General features: G+C 37.6%; 2 protein-coding genes across 5 annotated transcripts in view; one reads left to right on the top strand and one right to left on the bottom strand.

Moving 5' to 3' along the window:
- Positions 1–12711, bottom strand: part of LOC100366424 (double zinc ribbon and ankyrin repeat-containing protein 1-like) — a 35274-nt gene extending 22563 nt beyond the window's left edge. The window contains exons 1-3 of the mRNA XM_002740849.3: positions 12522–12711; positions 3838–3985; positions 3082–3190 (exon numbers count right to left, since the gene is read on the bottom strand). Of these exons, the coding sequence (XP_002740895.1) occupies positions 3082–3190; positions 3838–3985; positions 12522–12630 (366 nt within the window). The 5' untranslated portion in view covers positions 12631–12711. The remainder of the gene's footprint in view (positions 1–3081; positions 3191–3837; positions 3986–12521) is intronic.
- A 255-nt stretch (positions 12712–12966) lies between these two features.
- LOC100379078 (cytoplasmic dynein 1 heavy chain 1-like) overlaps positions 12967–21844 on the top strand; it is a 127227-nt gene continuing 118349 nt past the window's right edge. For all 4 annotated transcript variants that reach the window (XM_085495740.1, XM_085495730.1, XM_085495735.1 and 1 more), the window contains exon 1: positions 12967–13319. In XM_085495740.1, the coding sequence (XP_085351866.1) occupies positions 13085–13319 (235 nt within the window). In that variant the 5' untranslated portion in view covers positions 12967–13084. The remainder of the gene's footprint in view (positions 13320–21844) is intronic.

The raw sequence follows: 21844 nt of genomic DNA, 5'->3' as shown, positions 1-21844 counted from the left end.
TAGATATCAGTGGAACAGTCATAGAACAGCTAAAAATTAGCGAATTATCATGCAAATTAGGTAATTAACGAGCATGGATTTTTCCCAAAACCTAATCAAATCTGCGCATTGGCCCAGAGCATCTATGCACCAAGTTTCATCAAAAACCGATGTATGGTTCTTGAGATAGCAGTGGAACAGTCGGACACACATACACACATACACACACACATACACACATACACACATACACACATACAGACACACTAACTGCAAAGACTCCCATTTTGTGCTTCGCACATGGGAGTCAACAAAATCAGCCATTTTGAATACATGTATAATGAATATATAAAATTTGAACATAGTCAGTCAAAGCATTTCAGAGATATGGCTCTAGAAGCCCATTCATTAAAACAAAATGGCCATGAGTCAGCCATTCTGAATCAGATCTAAAAAATAAAATAAATGTGCATCAGGAACCCGCAATGTCTAATGTATGTACCAAGTTTGAACGAAATCCCTCCATAAATGCCGGAAATATCTGAAATAGTGATATCTGATGATTTTTTAGCACAAAAATGGCCACCATTCGACCATTTTTAACAGGATCGTCAAACCAATAAATCTGTATATCTATAACATGATGTATAATGAATATTTAACATTTGAACATAATCAGTCACAGCAAGTCAGAGATACGGCACCAGAACCACATTTATTAAAACAAAATGGCCGCCAGTCGGCCATTTTGAATTTTATCTGAAAACAAAATAATGTGTATCAAGGTCCTATAATGTCCAACATATATACCAAGTTTGAACAAAATCTATCTGTAAACAGCCGAGTAAAGCTTGATTTTGATGATTTTTAGCACAAAAATGGCTGCCATTCGGCCATCTTGAATCAGACCGTGAAACAAATTGCGTGCATATGTATAAGATGTATGATGTATGTGTGAAGTTTGATTGTGATTGGTCCAGGCATTTCAAAGATACAGGTCCAGACGCACGCACGCACAGACGGAAGCATAGACGCACAGAGGTCAAAACACAAGTCCCTGTTTTCAGACTGCGTTCGAACGGGGACTAACAAACAAGATGACCACCAGTCGGCCATATTTTATCAAATTGCAAATTGAATTGACATGTACATGTATCGATTTATGACATGCTAAATATCAATGTAAATGATACATGGGTGACAGAGATATAGTAATATTCGGTCGTCTTTGATCTGATTATGAAACAAACTGACATGTATGATGTATGTGCCAAATACAAATGAAAATGGTACATAAATCTTGGAAATATAGTAGTAACAGAAGTTTTTCTAAACCGGGGAACAGGGGCGCAGCGCCCTGATACTCTCGGCTGGCGCCCTCTTACCGAATTGCCGATTGATCTGCCGTGCTGCCGTACAACATGAAATTTTTCTCAAATATTTTGTTCTCCGGAAAACTTCCCAGCAACACCAGCTGACAATGTGCCTGGACAACAAATACACTGAAATTACTCCAAAAATATTTCAATGGCGATAGATACACCTCGCCTGTGTGTGCTCTCTCTTGTTCATTTTTTCTAAAAAAAAAAACTGTAGTAAGGCCAAAAAGTCAGATGGCTGTCAATCGGCCATCTTTGATCCAATTGCCAAAGAAATTGTCATGGACATGTATCCTGCCATGTATAAAGTATGTGCCAAATTTGAATGAAAACTGACAAAGCATGTCCAAAATACAACATTTTCAAAAAACAAGATGGCTGCCAGTCGGCCATTTTGAATTGAATAGCTAAACCACTGCATATGCATATGTCCCACATAAAGTACTAGGCACATGCAAAAAATGAACAGAATCGGTCCAGAGTATTCTGAAATATGACTCCGGACAGACGAATGCACAGATGGACAGACAGATGCACGGACGGTCGGAGGACGTGTAGTCTAACATGTATAATCTATGTATCAAATTTGAGTGAAAACTGACAAAGCATGTCCAAAATACAACATTTTCAAAAACAAGATGGCTGTCAGTCCGCCATTTTGAATCGAATTGCTAAACCACTGCATGTACATATGTCCCACATAAAGTACAAGACACATGCAAAGAATGGAACACAGACCAGGGATCTGCCCACGCTGGTCAACGCCGGTCGCTAGCGACCGGCACTCAGAATTTCCGACCAGGACAAAAAGTTGGCGACCAGCACTCTTCTATTTGTTTATGATACACACAGGATGTCGGCCACTGGACCATCATTCTATTGTGGTTTTAACACACAACACAATGCAACAAATTAACACAACAAAATTTGAAAGAAGATACCGCTGTTCAAAATCAACGTACACGTTGTTTTAACCTCCGATTGACATTCTGTTAGTTTTAACAAACGAACCAGATCGGAATAAATCGTATATCAAGAAAATGAAAGGGGAGACAATGATAAATAAACAGAAGGAATGATTACCATTGCAAGTTTAGTTGTGTGTAGGATTTGCCGAGTTTAACAATAACTTGCTCACTTCACCGGCAGCGATGCGTCAAGCTGTCGTTCGTTTAATCTGCACTTGCACTTGAGTGTAGTAACCGTCATTGATGTTTTTGGCTTCATGACTCGTTTATAAAAATAAATTCATAAGGTATATTCAGTCAGCGATACAAGGAATACTAATTTCTCACTATTAATGTGATTTACCAGCGTTCCATCGGAAAAGAAAACAATTAATTTCTTGTTGCCACTTTTGCCGTAACAAACTGACGACACGCTTTGAAAAAAAAAATGGCTGCCAGGTCAGAGGTCAATGTCTAAAAATACGTATTTTAGACATGATTTCAAAAATAAAGTGTATATATTTTTTCACTTTTATTAAACCAGATTAATTTTATATTGAAATATTAAAAATAAATAAAAGTTAAAATAATTAAAGTAGTTAATTCGTAGCTAGTAGAATGGGAAAATGAATATTAATTAGCTCATGAATATTAATTAGCTCATGAATATTAATTAGCGACCAGCACTCAAATCAAGCTGGGCAGAACCCTGACAGACAGACACAAATAAAACACAGACAGATGTCAATGTAATAAAATGAATGAAATTTGCTCACCTTAATACCTTGTTTCTTTTTAAAACTTTCATCATCACTGTCTCTATCTTGTGGTGGAACCCTTTCAATCATGAATGTTTTACTGACAACATTACTTTCTCTTCCATCACTAATATGACAAAATATAACAGTTATCTACAAACTAAGTAATACTAGTAATCAGTTTGGCACAGCGCTACTCAATCTTATTAATGTAGAAGTATGTATTATATATATGAATTCAATTTAAATTAAGTTTTTTAAGTTTTTGATAATCATAGAAGGTCACTTGTGCTTAAATAAAAAAGCCCTTAGTAGGATCTTATTTTAATCAGATTGGGGTGTTTGAAACCGAAATTGTCATTTTTTAAATACCCCAGGAAAGTGTTCTAGGTTCTTCGTGTAATTAGGTGTTTGTATGCAAGGGATTTTTCCACACAAAAACGACGAATTAGACCGAATTTTGATTTCGGTTGGCTTAATATAACCCCAACGGACCGTATTTTTGTAAAAGATTGGTATTTTTGTCCAGAATTATAGGAATCTGAAAAACGCGTTTCACAACTTGTCTCTTATTTAGTTTTATGTGTCATTCAAGATGGCGGCCCCCATATAGTAAATATCGTATTTATTTTATTATCACACATGCACCAGCTGACTGTGGTTTTTATCTCCACAATATACGCAAGTTCGAAATACCTTGTACTCAGTAAAATTTACTCTTTATTTTCATATCTTGTGTGCTATTGTATATAAATATATATGCAATGTACTTACCCACTAACAGCTACTGCTTTCACTGTTCTTTTACCTTCACCTAATAAAAAAGGTCTTCTGTACTTCAAGGTAGTTCTTTCTCCTTGCTTTTGAAATGGCTCTGGTTTAGTACCATTTGTGGTATAGTAAATTTCTGAGCCTTGGGTATCTAATAAATATAAGATATGGTCATTCGAATTAAAGCTACATGTATGTATTAAAACTACACTAACTTTTATAATGAAATAAAAATGATTTTCAGGCATGTTTTTTGGGTTAAAAATCAAAAATGGTGACAAGTCATATAATGAAGTTTGTACTCATGATATTGGTAGTACATGTGTCAATGATGCAATAACACACAATTCAAATTGATGAGACACCTGGAAGTATGAGAAATAGTTCCCCAAAATCCAAGATGGAGGCAAAACCATGTGACCAATCATAGATTATTGGTAAATTTGAATGGACTTGGTACATAACATGCCACATGCCAAACTTCAAATCAAATCATGAGGCTAGTGGTTTTGAACAAGATAATTTTCAAGCATTTCAATACATTTTTCATTAAACAAGACATGACATGTCATGTCATAGCCCCCACTCAGAAAAAAATTTAAAAACTTATAATGAAGCTGAGCTGTATTAAAATTCCGTTATTAAATGTTCAGAATTAATGTGTTACAATTTTAGGGGGTGGGGTTAAAATTTATTCATTTGGCTTTTCTGAGACAATTTATAACTTGTTAAACATATAATGCGATGTGCACTTGTAAACAATTATTACCTGTCCCTGTACCAACTTTGAACAAAACTGAATGACACATATCTGAGAAAAAGCTTGTTTTTTTTAGATTTTAGAGGGAAAAAATGGCCTCCAAGTCGTAAAACTTTTTTCAATCAAACAGGTCATGAATAACACTGAAAGTTGCAACATATAATTTGTCCAGTTTTTGGCATGGATGTAAATTGGCAAAGATGATTTCTATGGCATTTTCAAGTTTATAGCACTCTCCATCCTGGTCTCAGCAAGAACACCAGAGAGCAACAAACAAGTACAACAGGTAAAATGACATGCAAGTATGCAAATCAGATCTGCAAATATGTTGAAGAGTCAGTGTTGTGTCTGTTTGGATAAACTTCCTTGTACAACTGTATTCCTAATACAAGAACACTGTCAATCACAGAACTGTTCCAGCGAAAAACTTCTGATATTTCAAACAGTAACAGGGCAAAGATACCGTTTGTCATACAAGTACTAGGCCCAGATGAGGAACTGAGAAACTGCAATGATCCTTGGTGTACATTACCTGTGTCAACAACTTTACTTCCCATGTACTTCATGTAGTTTGTGGCCCTGAATTAGTTTCAATATCTCTAAATAAGGACAAGAGTACTTCTCATATGACAATGATACAAATAAAGTGCCAGAACGCAGAAAAATATTATCAAGTTTTTATTATCATACATTAATATTAACAAATCGTGTGAAATTGAAACACATATTTATGTTTTGGTTGACAGCACTTATAAAAAAAAAAAAAGACGACCTGCAAAAGTTTATACATTTGTCAGACATGCAGCGAATAGTATGCTTTTGTAATATATGCAGTTTCAGTGGCTTTGTTTTCCCGAGAAAAAAATTCTGGCTCTGCACCTGAAAAAAACCAAAAACATTTAGTCAAAAGTAAGCAGAGGTTGTAGCATATATGCTCCCATTAGCTGTTAAATTTAATTAAAAAAGATATTTGTGTACCGTCTTTTCAGTACGCAAAACATATTACTTAATATATTTATACCAGCCAGAATAAAATTGCAAGTTTTCACTGAGCAATTAGGAATATACATGGACAACAATTGATGCATGTCTAGCAATATACTGTTTGAAAGGCTGCAAGATGTAATGAAGTAGCAAACCAATCACTACTCGAGTCGGACTGGCTGGGAAACTGCACAATACATACAAAAATGTATGCAGATGATATATGAGCAGCTCCACCAAATATAAAAATATTCTTTCCATAGTTATGACTCTAATGTGAATGTGATTTTCCACTCCTTAGCAATAGTAGTTAGAGTATTGTATTGTACTGTATCGTACAAGTTTACTGTGATTCTATATGTGTTTGTAATATTATTTAGCTTTATTTAGCATTCTGTTTAGTTGGTTAACTCTATCTTAACAGTGTTCTCCCCACATAGAACAAAGCATGGCGGCACCGCCATGCTTGGCGACCTGGCCGCCACGCTTGGGCTCGGACCGCCATGCTTACAACTTCACCGCCATGCTAATAGGATGCATTGTTTACGTCCATTTGACCCGCTCACACGTAGCACTGCATAAATTATCACCGTCTACGCCACGGCGGTTTGAACTTGCCGGGACAAATTAAACAGTCCCATTGTTAAACACGTGTGAAGTACAGACGCTGTCAATGGGGAACAAATTGTCACTCAAGTTGCAAACACCGAGATGCTATATGACAAAACATGTAAAGGAAAAAAAGGTGATGCCGCCCGGCTAAAACGTACAATCACCGCTAGCACAGCACAGAAACGGAAGCGTGTAGAAACACAGAAACGGCGTGAGGCTGGTTTTGATGAGTCGTGGAAAAAGACATTTCCCTGGTTAAGGTCAATTGTTCAGGTAAGATTTCGTAATTTTAGAAATAAAATGCCAGTGTGTGTATGTTTTGCCGATCGTAAGAACACCGAACATGGTAGGCCTACACTGATTTCAATCAACATCTTAGACACGAGGCTGGTATAGACACGGCATGAAAAAAAAACATCACTCGTTACTGTCAACTTTTTTTAGATTATTTATGGATATCTTCATAGATTAATGGGTACGCGTATGTTATAATTTGTCCAAGCAAAAAAAAAAAATCAAATTTTGTAATCTTCCGGTCACATGTTGACCTGTGTAGGTATTTCCAAGATGGCGGCCTGTCAACGTTTTGCGAACGACAGCTGCTATCATCACGCGCTATAATCGATGGAATCCCGATTTGTATACATAATTCTATTGTTACGTTTTAATTTTAATTGAATAGTGACCTCATGTTTTTTTTCCTCGAAATTCCCGAGTCTCCTTGTCGTTGACCTGACAAAACCAACATGTAAACAACATGTTTTGCAGACGAAATGCTATCCATACGGCACTGGGTTCCCGATCGTGGCACAATTCAATCGTTATGTTTACATTTATTTGAACCTTAATCCTCATTGTTTTTTTTTTATTATTTATAATTTTTTCCCACTAGGAATGTTGTGCAGTTAATGCTCAAAGCACAACATGATTGCAAAGAGTGAATCTTCTTTATGGAACAAAGTCCCGTGCAAGTCTATGACGATCGAGTTTAACTACAGTAAGGCAGCCAATGTTTGGAGCACAACAAAGTCAGAAGGATTAGTTTAGACTAAGTTTTATGGAACAGTTCACATTAAATGACGATCTTGTCAAATTATGGTATATTATGTAAAGTATTATGTAATTTAAATAAAGTCTCTCATACATTTTAATACTGTCTTGTATGTTTGTTTTTGTGAGAGTGAATCCTGAAAAATATGCAAATTAGTATGCAAATTAGCATGCAAATTAGACCGCCATGCTTGCCTCTGAGCCTGGGGAGAACACTGCTTAATGTAGTTTATTTTATTTTTATACGACCATAGAACAACTCACTGTAGTTTGTTTTAATGTTGAATAAAAATTAAAATCAGTCACTGTATAGTGGTGACATATTGCGCGAAATTGTTGCAAGGACAATACTTTTCTCGATTTGCGTGTTGTCGTGCGTCGATAAAAAATGCATGGAATGGTCGGCAGTATCGATCAAGTTCGTCTAGTGTGACATTCGTGGCTGGCGACAAGATGCCGTATAATCATTTAAATAGGCGTCAAGGAGGAGTGAAAGGCCCTAATTTGGTTCTACAATAGGCGTCATGAAATGTTGGAAAGTTACAGTCAATCAAAAAAACTGTTCACATGACAACAAAAAATATTCACTATATTTATTATGCATTATTTTTTTGTTGGTAGCAAATGATCACGGTACGATAGCTTACTTGTTTTCGAAGTGTTGTAATTGTTGATTAGTACTCAGTAGTGATTATATTAACGTACAAAAAATAAATTCGTTGAATTGTTATGAAATGCAAGTAAAATTCAACTTAGTTTTATGGTAAGCAAATGTTTTCGATTACATATTAACGCTCGATGAGACGATATCCGCCAAGTTATCCATGCCCACGACGCGTGTTTATTGACCAGATAGGTCAAGTCGCTAATCAACCAACCAAAATGCTGGATGGTGCCCATGTGCTCAAATTACCATAAAGCATTTAAATATGACAGTTCAGCGACCTCATGGTGAAAGCAACACGGAAGACCAGATTTACCGATGTTTTAGTGCGATCTTTTGGCTTCGTTTCTCATGGGGAAAAAGGCATGATTTTTTTAATCGGATTTAGAAAAATAAATAAACGTACCATCCCAAATAAAAATGTACCGGGTGGAATTTTTCTGTGGAAAAAATAAACGTACCGGTACGTTTATATTGGGACAATTAGCGTTGTGGGCCATCTCTCCTGAGTAGCGACATATTTTTAACTTCGCCTATTGCGTGAACAGTGGATTATGTAAATAAACCAACACTTTCAATGAGTACATGCCGACCCAACTAAACTTGTTTATGGCTGTTTATGAACAGAGAGGACGCATCTCATAGAACAATAGCAGTGGAAATCATAAACAAATGTAAATGTTGCGGAAATCAAGCATGGCGATAATGATTTTGAGCGAGGCAGAGTCTGGCAAGCGTCTCAGAGCAGCATTGCGCCGACACCACCACGACCACGACGTTTGAATCCCGGTGAGAGCACTGCAAACCTCTTAAATCACGAGGTGAACTTTCAATTTACACAATACATAATCAGTTCCTACAACCATAATAAAAAGGCAGTTTTTCTGGCGAAACTCTCGCCAGGTTAGCAATTGTTTCTCACGATCACCAAACCCGAGACACAAACGATAATACAAAGTGTATAAATACCATAACAAGCACAGTTTCTTACCTTTGAAATTGACGAGACACAATTTTGTCCATATAAGCGGGATACAATATCCTCACAAAAATGACTGATTTCCACCGAGACGAGAACTGCGTAAGCGTCATCAAAACTCGGATTAAACTCGGGTAATTTCGGGAAAAGTCGGATTTTGAAGGAAAAATGTTAAAAATCAAGGAAAAACACAGTGAAACTTTGAAGAATCGAAAAAATAACTTTATGTGCACAATAGCACGATCAATTTCTGTCTCTGTACCAACTCTGAACCGAATTGAATCACACATGTGTGAGAAAAAGCTGGTAACATAAAAATGTGCACACACATTTGCACAGACACGACCCAAATTAAACCCCCCGCCCGGATCGCAGATCCGGCGGGGGCTAATTAATAATTTCTAGTGAAAAGTTACATGACAATCTATAGATTTCATAAGTTATTGTAGATGCTCATCCACATGTGTGTTTCCTCATTCATTAATATTACTTGTTGTTTATTCAGTTTTATTTTTTCATATTCGTAATTTCGTGATATTATTAGACTATATTTTACTGTATGTTTTGGTCCTTATTTTATACAATTCCAAGTTATATTAGCTGAGATACAACAATTGAAAGTTGTTACATGCCTGAAATTTTACCATAATACATGTAAATCTATTGGAAAGAAACACAGATTCGAGTTACATAAGCCATTTTGTAATAACTACTATCAGCACTAATGCAATAGAAATCTGTTGCAAGGTCAATTTAAAGCTGATATATTAATATTACTATCTAATAAATGTGTTTCCTTTCGATCTTTAATCTAGAGGTGTGAATCCTACTCAACCCTATAAAAGGACATCTCATTGTATATTTCTTTAGTTGCATCCTTGTTACATTGTAGTTCCTTTGTTATACACTGTACGAATAAATAGTATATTGTTTGGATGTACTTTACGCTGTCTTTTTTATCTGAACCTGATCGAATGTGAGCGAATATCATCCACATAAGATTTAAAACATGTTTAAATACTTACATGCCATTTTAGCAAATTTGACCTAATTAGAAAAACATTCCTTTTTTTGTACTAATGTAAAACATTATATGCATGTGACATATCTGTACTTCTACTTACTTTTCGGCAGTTGCCAATAGTGAATTAAATTTCAATCATGCTACAATAAATTGTGCCACCATGATAGCTTATTATTACTACAGTATGAATGAAATTATTCTGTGAATATGGTCATTTACAAATATGTCATCATCCACAGAAATGTAAAATAAATTTCTGAATGACTATATTGTCAACCAATGTGTACAAAGCTTATCATTTTCCTTATACATGTATAGCAGTATAGATTAATTGTCATGTATTTTTTTTATTAGATAAATCAGGTCACAATATTTTCAGTCAGTGTTTTACTGAGTGGAGGAAGCATGTCACATTGAGTTGCATCATTCAAAAATGGTACCTCTGTGAAAGACTCCTGAAAAACATGCCATTTTTCTTTTTTAATATCAAATAGTAATTACAGATTGTTTAGTTTCAACTAATACAATGAATACAGTACATATATATTATGGTATGCGAGTTTCTTGGTTTTCTTGAACAAGATTGCTATCTTAACCAAGTGACCAATCAACACAAAGTGATCAAATTACTGACGCATATTCATAGATGATGAATATGTAATTTCATATCAATTAACAAGTGTGAAGACAGTGTTCCGTTTGATTAGTGTTCAATTCGCGTTTGATTTACGCTTGTTTCCTGTTCGATTGACGCATGTTTCGCGGTGAATTGACATACAAATTGCTATATCTATAATTTACACAAAAGTTTATACATGTATGGTAGCATATTTTGTGTAGGAAAAATGGGGATCAACCTATTTCTTTTGGAGAAAATCATGGTTATAAATAGTCCTCGTCTCGCTCACATCGGAAGTCACATGGGCTCAAACAAGTATAAAACAAGTATAAAATATTCTGTTTTTCCAGCGCTCAAAAATATTGTTAAATTAGCTGAAATTGCTATATATCAACATTCAGTGGGAGTCTGAATTGTACGTGAATCGGACGCGAATTGAACGCGAATCAAACCAAACGCTGTCTTCATACTCGTTATCAATCAAATGAGTGGCCATTATTTTGAAAATTAATAGCGCAAAAAGTTATGAGGGATCTCTTCCCGTGAAATGGCACTAAAGTTCCTTCGGACCCTCTTACCCAGAACTAGCCCTGCCCCTCCCTCATTTTAATTGTATATGCTCTGCTTGATCAGGACACATAGTTATCTGGAGTAGCAACAGAGGCACATTACTTGGGGTTTGCAACTACAGTGACATGATACCAAGATCCCGTTACAATCTCACTCTCACATAAGCGTTCCAACTCAGAAATATGCGAATGCACATGCCCGAGGTAACTAGGATACTGGGATGTCCAGGTGGATCAAAATAGCTCACGATATGACGGATTACGATAACTATATTTTCTGTACATTTTCGATGTATTACATTTTTTCACTATGAATGTGGTAATACATGTTTTATTGTTATATTACAAACAGTCTATGTCATGTCAGAAGAGAGTAGCATCAGTCTCGCTACCTACGACATGAGACTTGAATGGAATCTTGGCATTATGTCACCATACAGTACTACCGTATATACATATATGTACTATATTTGATACCATGATGAAACCAATACTTTTATACTGTGCAGAAATCTGGTCAGATAGTATAATTAAACACCAAAAGATGTATATGAATATCATGTCACCAATGGAACAATTGCACATGAAATACTGCAAATACCTCCTCAAAGTTAACAGCAAAGCGACCAATGTGGCATGTCTTTTAGAATTAGGAAGGTATCCATTAAATACAACAGGGATAAAACAGATGATCAAATACTGGTCTTGAATAAAAAATTGAGGATTAGTGCTCACAGACTACAAATAGAGACTGGGAGATATAACAACACAGATATATCTGAAAGAAAATGTCTATGTTGTGAAAATAACGCCATAGAGGACGAAGAACATTTTCTTTTAACATGTGATCTCTACGCGGGAGAAAGAAAAAACTTTATCAGCTGTTATCACCCCAACACTAATAATATAAATAGCAAAATACATAGAGAACTGTTTCAAAACAAGAGAGGAAAAGTTGAAAACATAGTCAGCTATCTCAAGATAAGGTCATGTACATGCAATAGTAATCTAAACATTCAACACAAATGTGGAAAACAACCCAATTTACTTTACCATTATTTTTTTTTCTACTTTTATTTGCTAGTTGTTTTTTTATTTATTTTCCTGTGTGTATTGTTATTCTCACTTTAATTGTTTGTTTGTCTTTATTCACATCTGTATTGCATTTTAGTCAAAATCCTAATAGGGATACGAACGCAATAAAGATAATTATTATTACGTTGCAAACCCCAAGTAATGTACCCTTGATAGCATATACAAATACAATAGTAGGGGCTGGGGTTTTATAGTTAGGTTTCACTCTAGGGGTGGGGCCTTAAGGCCCTTTTTCCTCGCACACACAGGGCCTGAAACGAGATTTCTGAGGTCACATGGGGTGTGGGGTTCAATAAACATCGACAATGACAATTCAGTTCGACTACTTTACCTGTGCGAATTTCAATGCTGGTGTTCGTATCAATGTTTAATTTTGATTTTCCTGGTATAGGAACCCGCAGTGGGATAATAGTTGGCACCGCTACTGATCCAGCCGTCATGTCGCACTAAATTGTCAAAAAAAAAAACCGCAGCATAGATACACAAACACGGGTTTCCAGGGTGTTTTGAATTTGGTTCGCCTGTTTGTTGCATCTTTGCTCACCGGGAGGCTTGGGAAATACCATTCCATTTTGGGGGCGAGGAGTTTTATATAATGAAATTGAGAACATTTCTAAAAGGTCTCTATGTTATATGGCAAATACTTTAAGGTTAAGTTGATAAATATCGATATATAAATATATATTTGCAATATCAAGCATTTTAAGGAAACAATACAATATTTTGACTGGAAAAATTATCTTGCCGTTAAACAGCCAATCAGAGACCTCATAACGTGGCGATCACCTGACCTGCGAGTCGGACATCTTGTCTGGCACTCCTCTTGTCATTGTGTTGTAAAGCGAAAGGAGGTAATTACCGTCTTCATTCGGCACATCGTCTATATCCCCAACTATGGCGGATAATAGCGATGCTGACACGAGCAGTAATACCAGTCAGACGGTGGCTGATGTTGCTAGTTTAGAAATATACGTTGCAAAGTTAATACCACTCCTTTTGGAAGATGGCGATGGGACATCCACAGTACTGAAAACTGCGCTCAGTGAACGAGGGCACCAAGAATGTATGAAAAAATTCCTTTCCGACCCACAAATTCAGACAATTTTGGTGGAACGAGCTGTTTCAAAGGGTAAGCGTGAAATGCAATCAATTATTTGCCCCTACTTAAAATAATAATGTGAAACGAATAATTTAAAATTAAACATGGCTGGCTGCAGACATGACAGAATCCCTGGTAACACATGCACGCAATTGGATCGGATCTGCATTCTAGACGATATTTATGCAAGCAGCTTAATTATTAATTAATTAATACCTAATTGCATATAAAGAATTATTTTCGAGGATATAATAATCCTGATTGAAAATTATATTGTTAAAACCTATTTATATTATATTAAATTATATTGTTAACAAACTAGTCACGTATTCTTTCGAGTTCTCTGATCAAAAATATTTGCTTTTCATATTTTAATACTAACTAGTTATTGAGAAAATATTGTTTTCTGCTGTAAAATTATATTTCTAAGGATGCAAAAAACTTGTTATTTTAAAAGATTGATATTGGCAAAGTTAATATGTTAACGAGTTTTAAATACAGGGGAGCTAGTGGGCCCTTTGGGAGGTTAGTGATTTAAAGGTCACATCTGCATATTTCAATTGTGACCAATTATATGGACTATGCTGCCCTATTAGCATAAATAAATAAACTATCCGTTTGCCGGCAATCTTTAATTTAGTACTCAGTTTGCATTGCCAAGCCAGCCACAGACGTAGTGTTTTTCTCTGCTTGCGTTTTTCTTCACCATCTGTACTAATTTTTATTGCTAAATGTCAACCAGCTACGTTGAAATCACAATCCGCAGTGTGTTCCCGATACCTATTACGTACCAGCTATCTAGAGACGAAATCCGTAGGTACGTTAACTACATTTTGTTTGAATCGGATCCACTACTTGCCAGAATACTAGACTGTAGCGTTGCTTGCGGAGAAAGACGGTGTTATTTTTGTCAACACACTGAGCCACGACCAGAACACGAAAACGACATACTCGACCAGTTTTACTCATCTATGAACAATTGATCAATATTACTAGCTATGGATAGCTTGACACAATCAGACATGTTCTCCAGCGACATAGACCTTACACCACCGAGAACAATGGAACCCGAAGGCAACTCTGACGTAACTCTCGAAGTACAGCAATGGGCAGTGAACAACGACATCACCTCCTTCACTCTTGCAAAACTAGCCACTGGTGGATTTATTAACATGAAATCTGTCGGGCTTATCGAGCTCGACGATATTGATGCGATGGGAATTGAACCGCGGGCACAGCGTCGCCTTTTGATCAACGCCATTAAAGACATCGAACAAGCACGGCGTGGGGCATTTCCTGTTAATCTGAGATGTCAACAAGCACAGACTTCAGTGGTCAGCGCACCGGATGTCAGCGCCACCAACGACTCCGCAGATGACAACAACATGGCCGGAAGGATGGAAGATTTCCTGCATCAACTGCTTTCAGACTCCTCCGACCAAAATTCACTACCGCTACACCAACTGCTGAATACTCGACCCGGGACTCGACCACAGTCAACCCCTCAGATAAACAATTCTGCAAACAATTTAAGGGCAGACCTCCAACCATTAGTGTACATGCAAACTCGTAACAAAGGTGAGAAACGTAAATACTTGGACATCTGTGATTTTTTATCAAATATGGACAATGTCCCCGACCAACAAGTACTTAGCACGGGTGAAAATGGCACGCAATTAATTCTATCTTTCGAAAATAAGCAACCTCGGCTCGAATCTGTCACCGATTATCAATGGTTTGGGGCTAATGTGCGTATAATGTATGAGTTAGTCCAAGAGGGTTCTCTCCACTCAAATTCGTTGCTAAATTATATGACATATACTGACAAAATTTCCCAACTTGCGCATCGGTTCACATAGAGCTCGGTGCTTTTATATGATCGTCAGTATAGACAACTCCAGGCTATACATAACTTCCCTTGGGGTAGTGATATCCCACATATTGCTACTGTCAGTTTAAAAGAAAAAGTGCCATTTGCCCCACATTCTAACAAAACTATGGACAATGTAAGTGGAAAATTCAAATCTGGTAATACTACTCACTCCCACTCGGTAAATCGTACACCAGCTCCGGTTGACAGTCAATCAGGTAGACCGATATGCCTGGGATTTAATAGAGGTAATTGCAAATTTGGTACTTCATGCACCTATGCACATGTGTGCCTAGAGCCTACTTGTCGCAAGGCACATGCTAAAACTACCCATGCCACACCTTCCCTGGTTTCAAAAAACTAATTACAGAGTTGCCACCCACCCCTAAACCAACCCCACCAGATTACGCTCTCAATTACAAAATATGGCTAAATGAACTGCAAAATGACCCCGACGCTGAATTTCTCCTCGCGGGCATCAAAAATGGGTTTCACATAACCACTGAGGGTGTTGCATATCGCCCTGCATATACAAAAAATTATCGCTCTGCTACAGGAGTGGCACGTCAGAAAGTAGAGTCCCAACTACTTTCAGAAATTGCGGAGGGTTACTACTTACCAACCCCATATAGACCTACCATAGTTAGCGCACTAGGTGCTATCCCTAAACCTAACTCTGAAGATGTTAGGCTAATACATGACTGCAGTCAACCAATAGGCAGCGCAGTCAATGATTATGCCTCTCATGAACATTTCCGATACCAAACAATTGATGACGCAACAAAATTAATTTCACATGGCAACTACCTAGCTAAGGTTGACCTAAAGTCAGCCTACCGCTCCGTAAAAATCTATCCCTCTAACTACCAAGCCACAGGTATTGAATGAACGTTTGCGGGGGACAGCCAACCAACCTACCTTTATGATACACGCCTCCCATTTGGTGCAAAATTGGCTCCAAGTATTTTCCATAGGCTAACCCAAAGTGTGAGACGTATGATGGCTCGCCGTGGTTATGAGGCCATGGTTGTCTACCTCGATGACTTTCTCATCATTGCTGAAAGCTACGCCACATGCAGGATGGCCCTAAACACACTCATCAGCCTACTTCGCCAATTAGATTTCCGCATTGCTTGGGGTAAGGTTATGGGACCCACTCAAAAGCTTACGTTTCTTGGTATTGAAATAAATACCACCACGCTAAATTTGCGCCTGCCGACGCAAAAACTGAATGAATTGCAAGAGCTGCTGCTCAAGTTTTCGAAGAGAAAACGTGCTAATCGCCGCCAGCTGGAGTTCCTTGCGGGTAAACTCGCATGGGCATGCAGAGTCATAAAGGGAGGTAGAACTTTCCTCCGCCGCATTCTAGACCAGCTAAACAAATTGCGCTGCCCTTCGCATAAGGTCATTTTATCTACTGAATTTGCTGCCGACATTCAATGGTGGTTAAACTGCCTCCCTCTTTTTAACGGCTCAACCAAATTTATTGACCCTCGCCCTATCACAGACATACTCATGGATGCCTCCACGCAGGCATCAGGTATATTCCATAGAGGGGATTGGCAGTACACCTCTTGGGGTCTTGATTGGCCTGCTGCAAAATCCCTTCATATCAATCATAAAGAAGTTCTTTCCATTATTTTAGCAGCTAGGAGATGGGGCCCTAGATGGCGAGACTGTACAGTGCATGTATTTACTGATAGCACAGTCACAATGGCCAATATCAATCATGGTACATCTCGCAACCCGCAAGTAATGTCTGCTCTTCGGGAGTTATTTTGGCTTTCAGTTTCTTACAATTTTAATATACATGCCATACACATCCCAGGAAAGCAAAATGACATTCCGGATGCTATATCTAGGTTACACTAACCTGGTCAAGCACAGCGCCTTTACTCCTTACTTCACAGTGACACCCACTGGGAACCCAGAAACTTCATTCTGTCATTACCATATCATATGACTCATCCTGCGCTCTCTCTTGTCCAGCAGGTACTCGACTCCGACAAATGGAGTCAGAACTGGATGCTGAGATCGCCGTCTATAGAAGCCGCACCTTCGCAGACTCCACAAAACGAACATACAAGGTTCATAGGAAATCCTTTTTGGAATTCTGCTTGGAATTTGGTTACAGCCCAGTCCCTGTTAGCCCGGCGGCTCTATATAAATATGTGGCCCACTTGGCAAGGTGTCTCGAGCCGAGCTCAATTCGCCAATATCTAAATGTCATCAGACTTTTGCATTCTGAATGTGGATCCTCTAACCCACTCAAGAGAATTTCACCCTCAATTCTCTGATGAAAGGGATTGCCCGGGTTTAGGATACCTTCGTTACTCGTAAACTACCTATAACGCCACAGCTTCTCTTTGGTATTCATGCTCAGCTTGATCACTCACATGTAACAGATATAGTGTTTTGGGCTATATGTTTCGTTATGTTTTTTTGGTCTCCTGCGAAAATCAAATGTTCTCCCCTCATTCATCCGGCTTTTTGATCCTGCTAAACATTTGTCACGTGGTGACTTCCGGGTGTTTCCATGGGGCATAGGTATGGTAATTAGGTGGTCCAAAACCATCCAAACAAAAAGTCGTGAACTGCTTTTACCCCTCCCAATCCTCCCCAATCATCCTCTTTGTCCCGTTTCAGCTGTTATTGCTGCCTTCAGGAATACCCCCTCTCCTGAAGGACCAGCTATTATACTCCTTCCCTCCCAGCCAGTCCTCCCTCCTATGTTCACCAAACGTCTGGCCTCTCTTTTGGCTCCATTGGTGCATAATGCTGATCAGTATTCAACCCACAGTTTTTGCCGGGGTGGTGCTTCATGGGCGTTGTCCTCAGGTATACCCACTGAGTTAATCAAACTCCTGGGGGACCGACACAGCGACTCCTTCAGAAAATATCTGCATCCATCCCTTCCTCTGAGGCGCCAAACAATGAACCAATTCATAGCCAGACTACCTTCTACGTAACAACTACTCTCACTACGATGTCTTGGATCTTTGGGGACTTTAGTCCATTAGTTTAGTTTGTAGTTTTTAGATATGTACGTTACAAGTGTTTTCAAAGTCAGCATGTTCACATTTACATAGCATTTGCATAAATTTGCATATTCCTTGTGAAAACACTGGTTTCTTGGTTCATAGTGCTTTAGTAATAAACTACCCCCTATATGGATCCAATACATCTATGTGTATGTGTGTGTTATTCTCTTTGGCCTCCCAAACTGCCTGTCCCGATTGCTGCGGTGCAGTGCCCTCACAGGCCGTACCTGGATTTAAGGCAAAGTTAATATGTTAACAAGTTTTAAATACAGGGGAGCTAGTGGGCCCTTTGGGAGGTTAGTGATTTAAAGGTCACATCTGCATATTTCAATTGTGACCAATCATATGGACTATGCTGCCCTATTAGCATAAATAAATAAACTATCAGTTTGTCGGCAATTTTTAATTTAGTACTCAGTTCGCATTGCCAAGCCAGCCACAGACGTCGTGTTTTTCTCTCCCACCCACCACACCCTCTTTCACATGGGTAGGTCATGATATTTACCATGGGTGTGCGATTCCTTTTATTTCTAAGTCTTGCAATGTTAAAGCCAGTTGATTGCTTTTTCTTACTTTACCAATGATCAACATAGGTTGATTGCTGTATTAGCTTTATTAAGAACCAACACAGGTTGAGCTATGTTTTCTTTTAACAATTTTCCAATAATCAACACAGGTTGATTGCTGTCTTTCAACCTGTTATTAATAATCATCACAGGTTGATTCGTGTGTCTCTTTTAAACTCCAAGGGGGACTTTAGTCCATTAGTTTAGTTTGTAGTTTTTAGATATGTACGTTACAAGTGTTTTCAAAGTCAGCATGTTCACATTTACATAGCATTTGCATAAATTTGCATATTCCTTGTGAAAACACTGGTTTCTTAGTTCATAGTGCTTTAGTAATAAACTACTCCCTATATGGATCCAAGACATCTATGTGTATGTGTGTGTTATTCACTTTGACCTCCCAAACTGCCTGTCCCGATTGCTGCGGTGCAGTGCCCTCACAGGCCGTACCTGGATTTAAATGCAACCATTTAAGAGTGACACACAAAGATCCATGCATGATTTCAATAAGAACTGTACATGTGTGCACATTATTGTATAAAATTGAGATTCTCAGAGTCCAGGTAATTCTTGAGGAGGAGACCAGGTTTCTCAGTGAAATTTAGCAATCTGAAAAACAATAATTTTGTGTGAAAATAAACCTGGTTCAAGATAGTTTTTTGAATAAAAATTACTTATCAATGAATGCCAAATTTAGGTGGAACACTGGTGAATACTGATAACCCTGTAAAGGTGACCGAGTTGAGCTTATTATCTGATGTAAGCCACATCATGTTTGTTAGCTCAGTGATCATTTGGTGACATTTCCATGTCGGTGTATTCACTTGGACACCAAGTTATGCTTGTCATGACGTCATTGTCTGGTGGTATTTGTGTCACTGAATCTGCCAGTGAGGGCGTAATAACTATCGTCAAGCTACTCATTCATGTGCAGTCAACATCAGATAGCGATAGTGTCAATCAAAATGCATCCACATGAGATGTGGAACAGATTAATGTACTAACCTCATTGAATTTTAGGTGATGTCAATAAATTAGAAAGTTGAGTCTGTATTACTGTTTTGAAATGTCTGAAATGTGAATGGTAGTCTTAACCATTTATAACACTGACACTTTAATGTTTTATAACAACATTGTATTTCCTCAAATGTTTTTTTTTGGACATTTATAATATTTATTAACCTTTGAAATGGCTTAAGTTAGAAGTTTACTTAGAAATGCAAGTACCCAGAATTTTTGGAAAATTTATGGTTTTGTTTTAGTGGATAGTGGCTATTTTGACAATATTACAACGCTTTTACCTTAGGTTCCTGTGGCTATTATGCCATATCTCAAATTGTAGGCTGGTGACATAAGCTGACAAAATAATATATTGTTAATATTGGGCTACTTATTGTTCTAAATTATTTCAAAAAGTGGCAAAAAATGCAAGTTTTTTAAACATTTTGCTCTATGGAATTGTTCTAAAAATAGTGATTTTTGAAAAATATTAAATCAAATTTCTCAAAATATGTCGCTGGAACACACAAAAGAATGCTATTTCATGGTGCCATAAGCTATGTGATTGTACATAATAGACAAACGAACACGAACACGAGTGCCAATAGGCTTCTACCTTAAAAGAAAACGTACAAGTCAACAGCAAAAAAAAACTACTTAGTCTTATCGTGGATGCTTATCTACGTGTGTTTCTTGATTTTTTAGTCCCCGTTCGGACGTAGTCCGAAAACGGGGACTTATGTTTTGCCCTGTGTGTGCGTGCGTGCGTGCGTGTGTGCGTGATCACCTGTATCTCGAACATGCATGGACCGATTAAGTTCAAACTTCACTCATACATCACACATTATATGGCACATATGCACATGCATTTTTTTCATGATCCGATTAACGATAGCCGAATAGCGGCCATTTTAAGGCCGAAAATGCATCAAAATCGCACATTTTCACCATTCCGGACCCGGATCTCAGTTATGCATGAACGGATTTCATTCAAATTTGGTACATACATTAAACATAATAGGACCTTGATGCACGTCATTTTTTCTTTCGAATCAAGTTCGAAATGGCCGACTGCCGGCCATTTTGTTTTTAAGAATTCAGTTCTGGATCCGTATCCGAGACATGTCTGGATTGATCAAGTTCAAACTTCACACACACAAGGTACATCATGTCACAAATATGTATGTGCATTTGTTTCATGATCCCATTAACGATAGCCAAATGGCGGCCGCTTTAAGGCCGAAAATGCATTGAAATCGCACATTTTCACCATTCCGAACCCGGATCTCAGTTATGCATGGACCGATTTCGTTCAAATTTGGTACTTACATTAAACATAATAGGACCTTGATGCACGTCATTTTTTTTCCGGATCAAGTTCGAAATGGCCGACTGGCGGCCATTTTCTTGAAGAATTCAGTTCTGGATCCGTATCTAAAACATGTCTGGATTGATCAAGTTCAAACTTCACACACACATGGTACATCATGTCACAAATAGATATGTGCATTTGTTTCATGACCCGCTTAACAATAGCTGAATGATGGCCATTTTAAGACCGAAAATGCTTTAAAATCACGTATTTTCAGTCATGCATGGATGGATTTTGTTCAGATTTAGTACAATGTGTTGTACATATGCAGGTGCATTTCGGTCATGGTCTGCTTTGAATGTATATGTTACTCAAATATGAACGGAACGGGGACGTATCATTGACAATGACTTGTTTCATATTTGTTTAATTGTAATTTTTCATTCGTTTTTAGTTTGTATCGATGGACAATGATTTTCTGTATTGGTTCGTTTTTGTTTCATTTGATTCCAAGCATTATTAACTGAGATATGTTCGTTAAAACTCGTTTCATGCTTGATTTCACCTCATAATGCATCTATCTCTATTACAAAGAAACACAAATCAGTTTAAGCCATTTACGTAATGGTCACAAATACGCTCTTATCACAGTGAACGCAAGAGAAGTCGCATGTCTAGTGACTCCAAATAGTTGATTGTAGTCAGACAATTTAATTAATATTTTTTTTAGCTGCCTTGAGTGCAAGATAATAAGTTTGGTGTTTCTG

The sequence above is a fragment of the Saccoglossus kowalevskii genome, chromosome 2 (assembly GCF_978046115.1).
Source record: "Saccoglossus kowalevskii chromosome 2, keSacKowa6.1, whole genome shotgun sequence".
Lineage (NCBI taxonomy): Eukaryota > Metazoa > Hemichordata > Enteropneusta > Harrimaniidae > Saccoglossus > Saccoglossus kowalevskii.
This window is presented reverse-complemented; position numbering and strand designations above follow the sequence as displayed.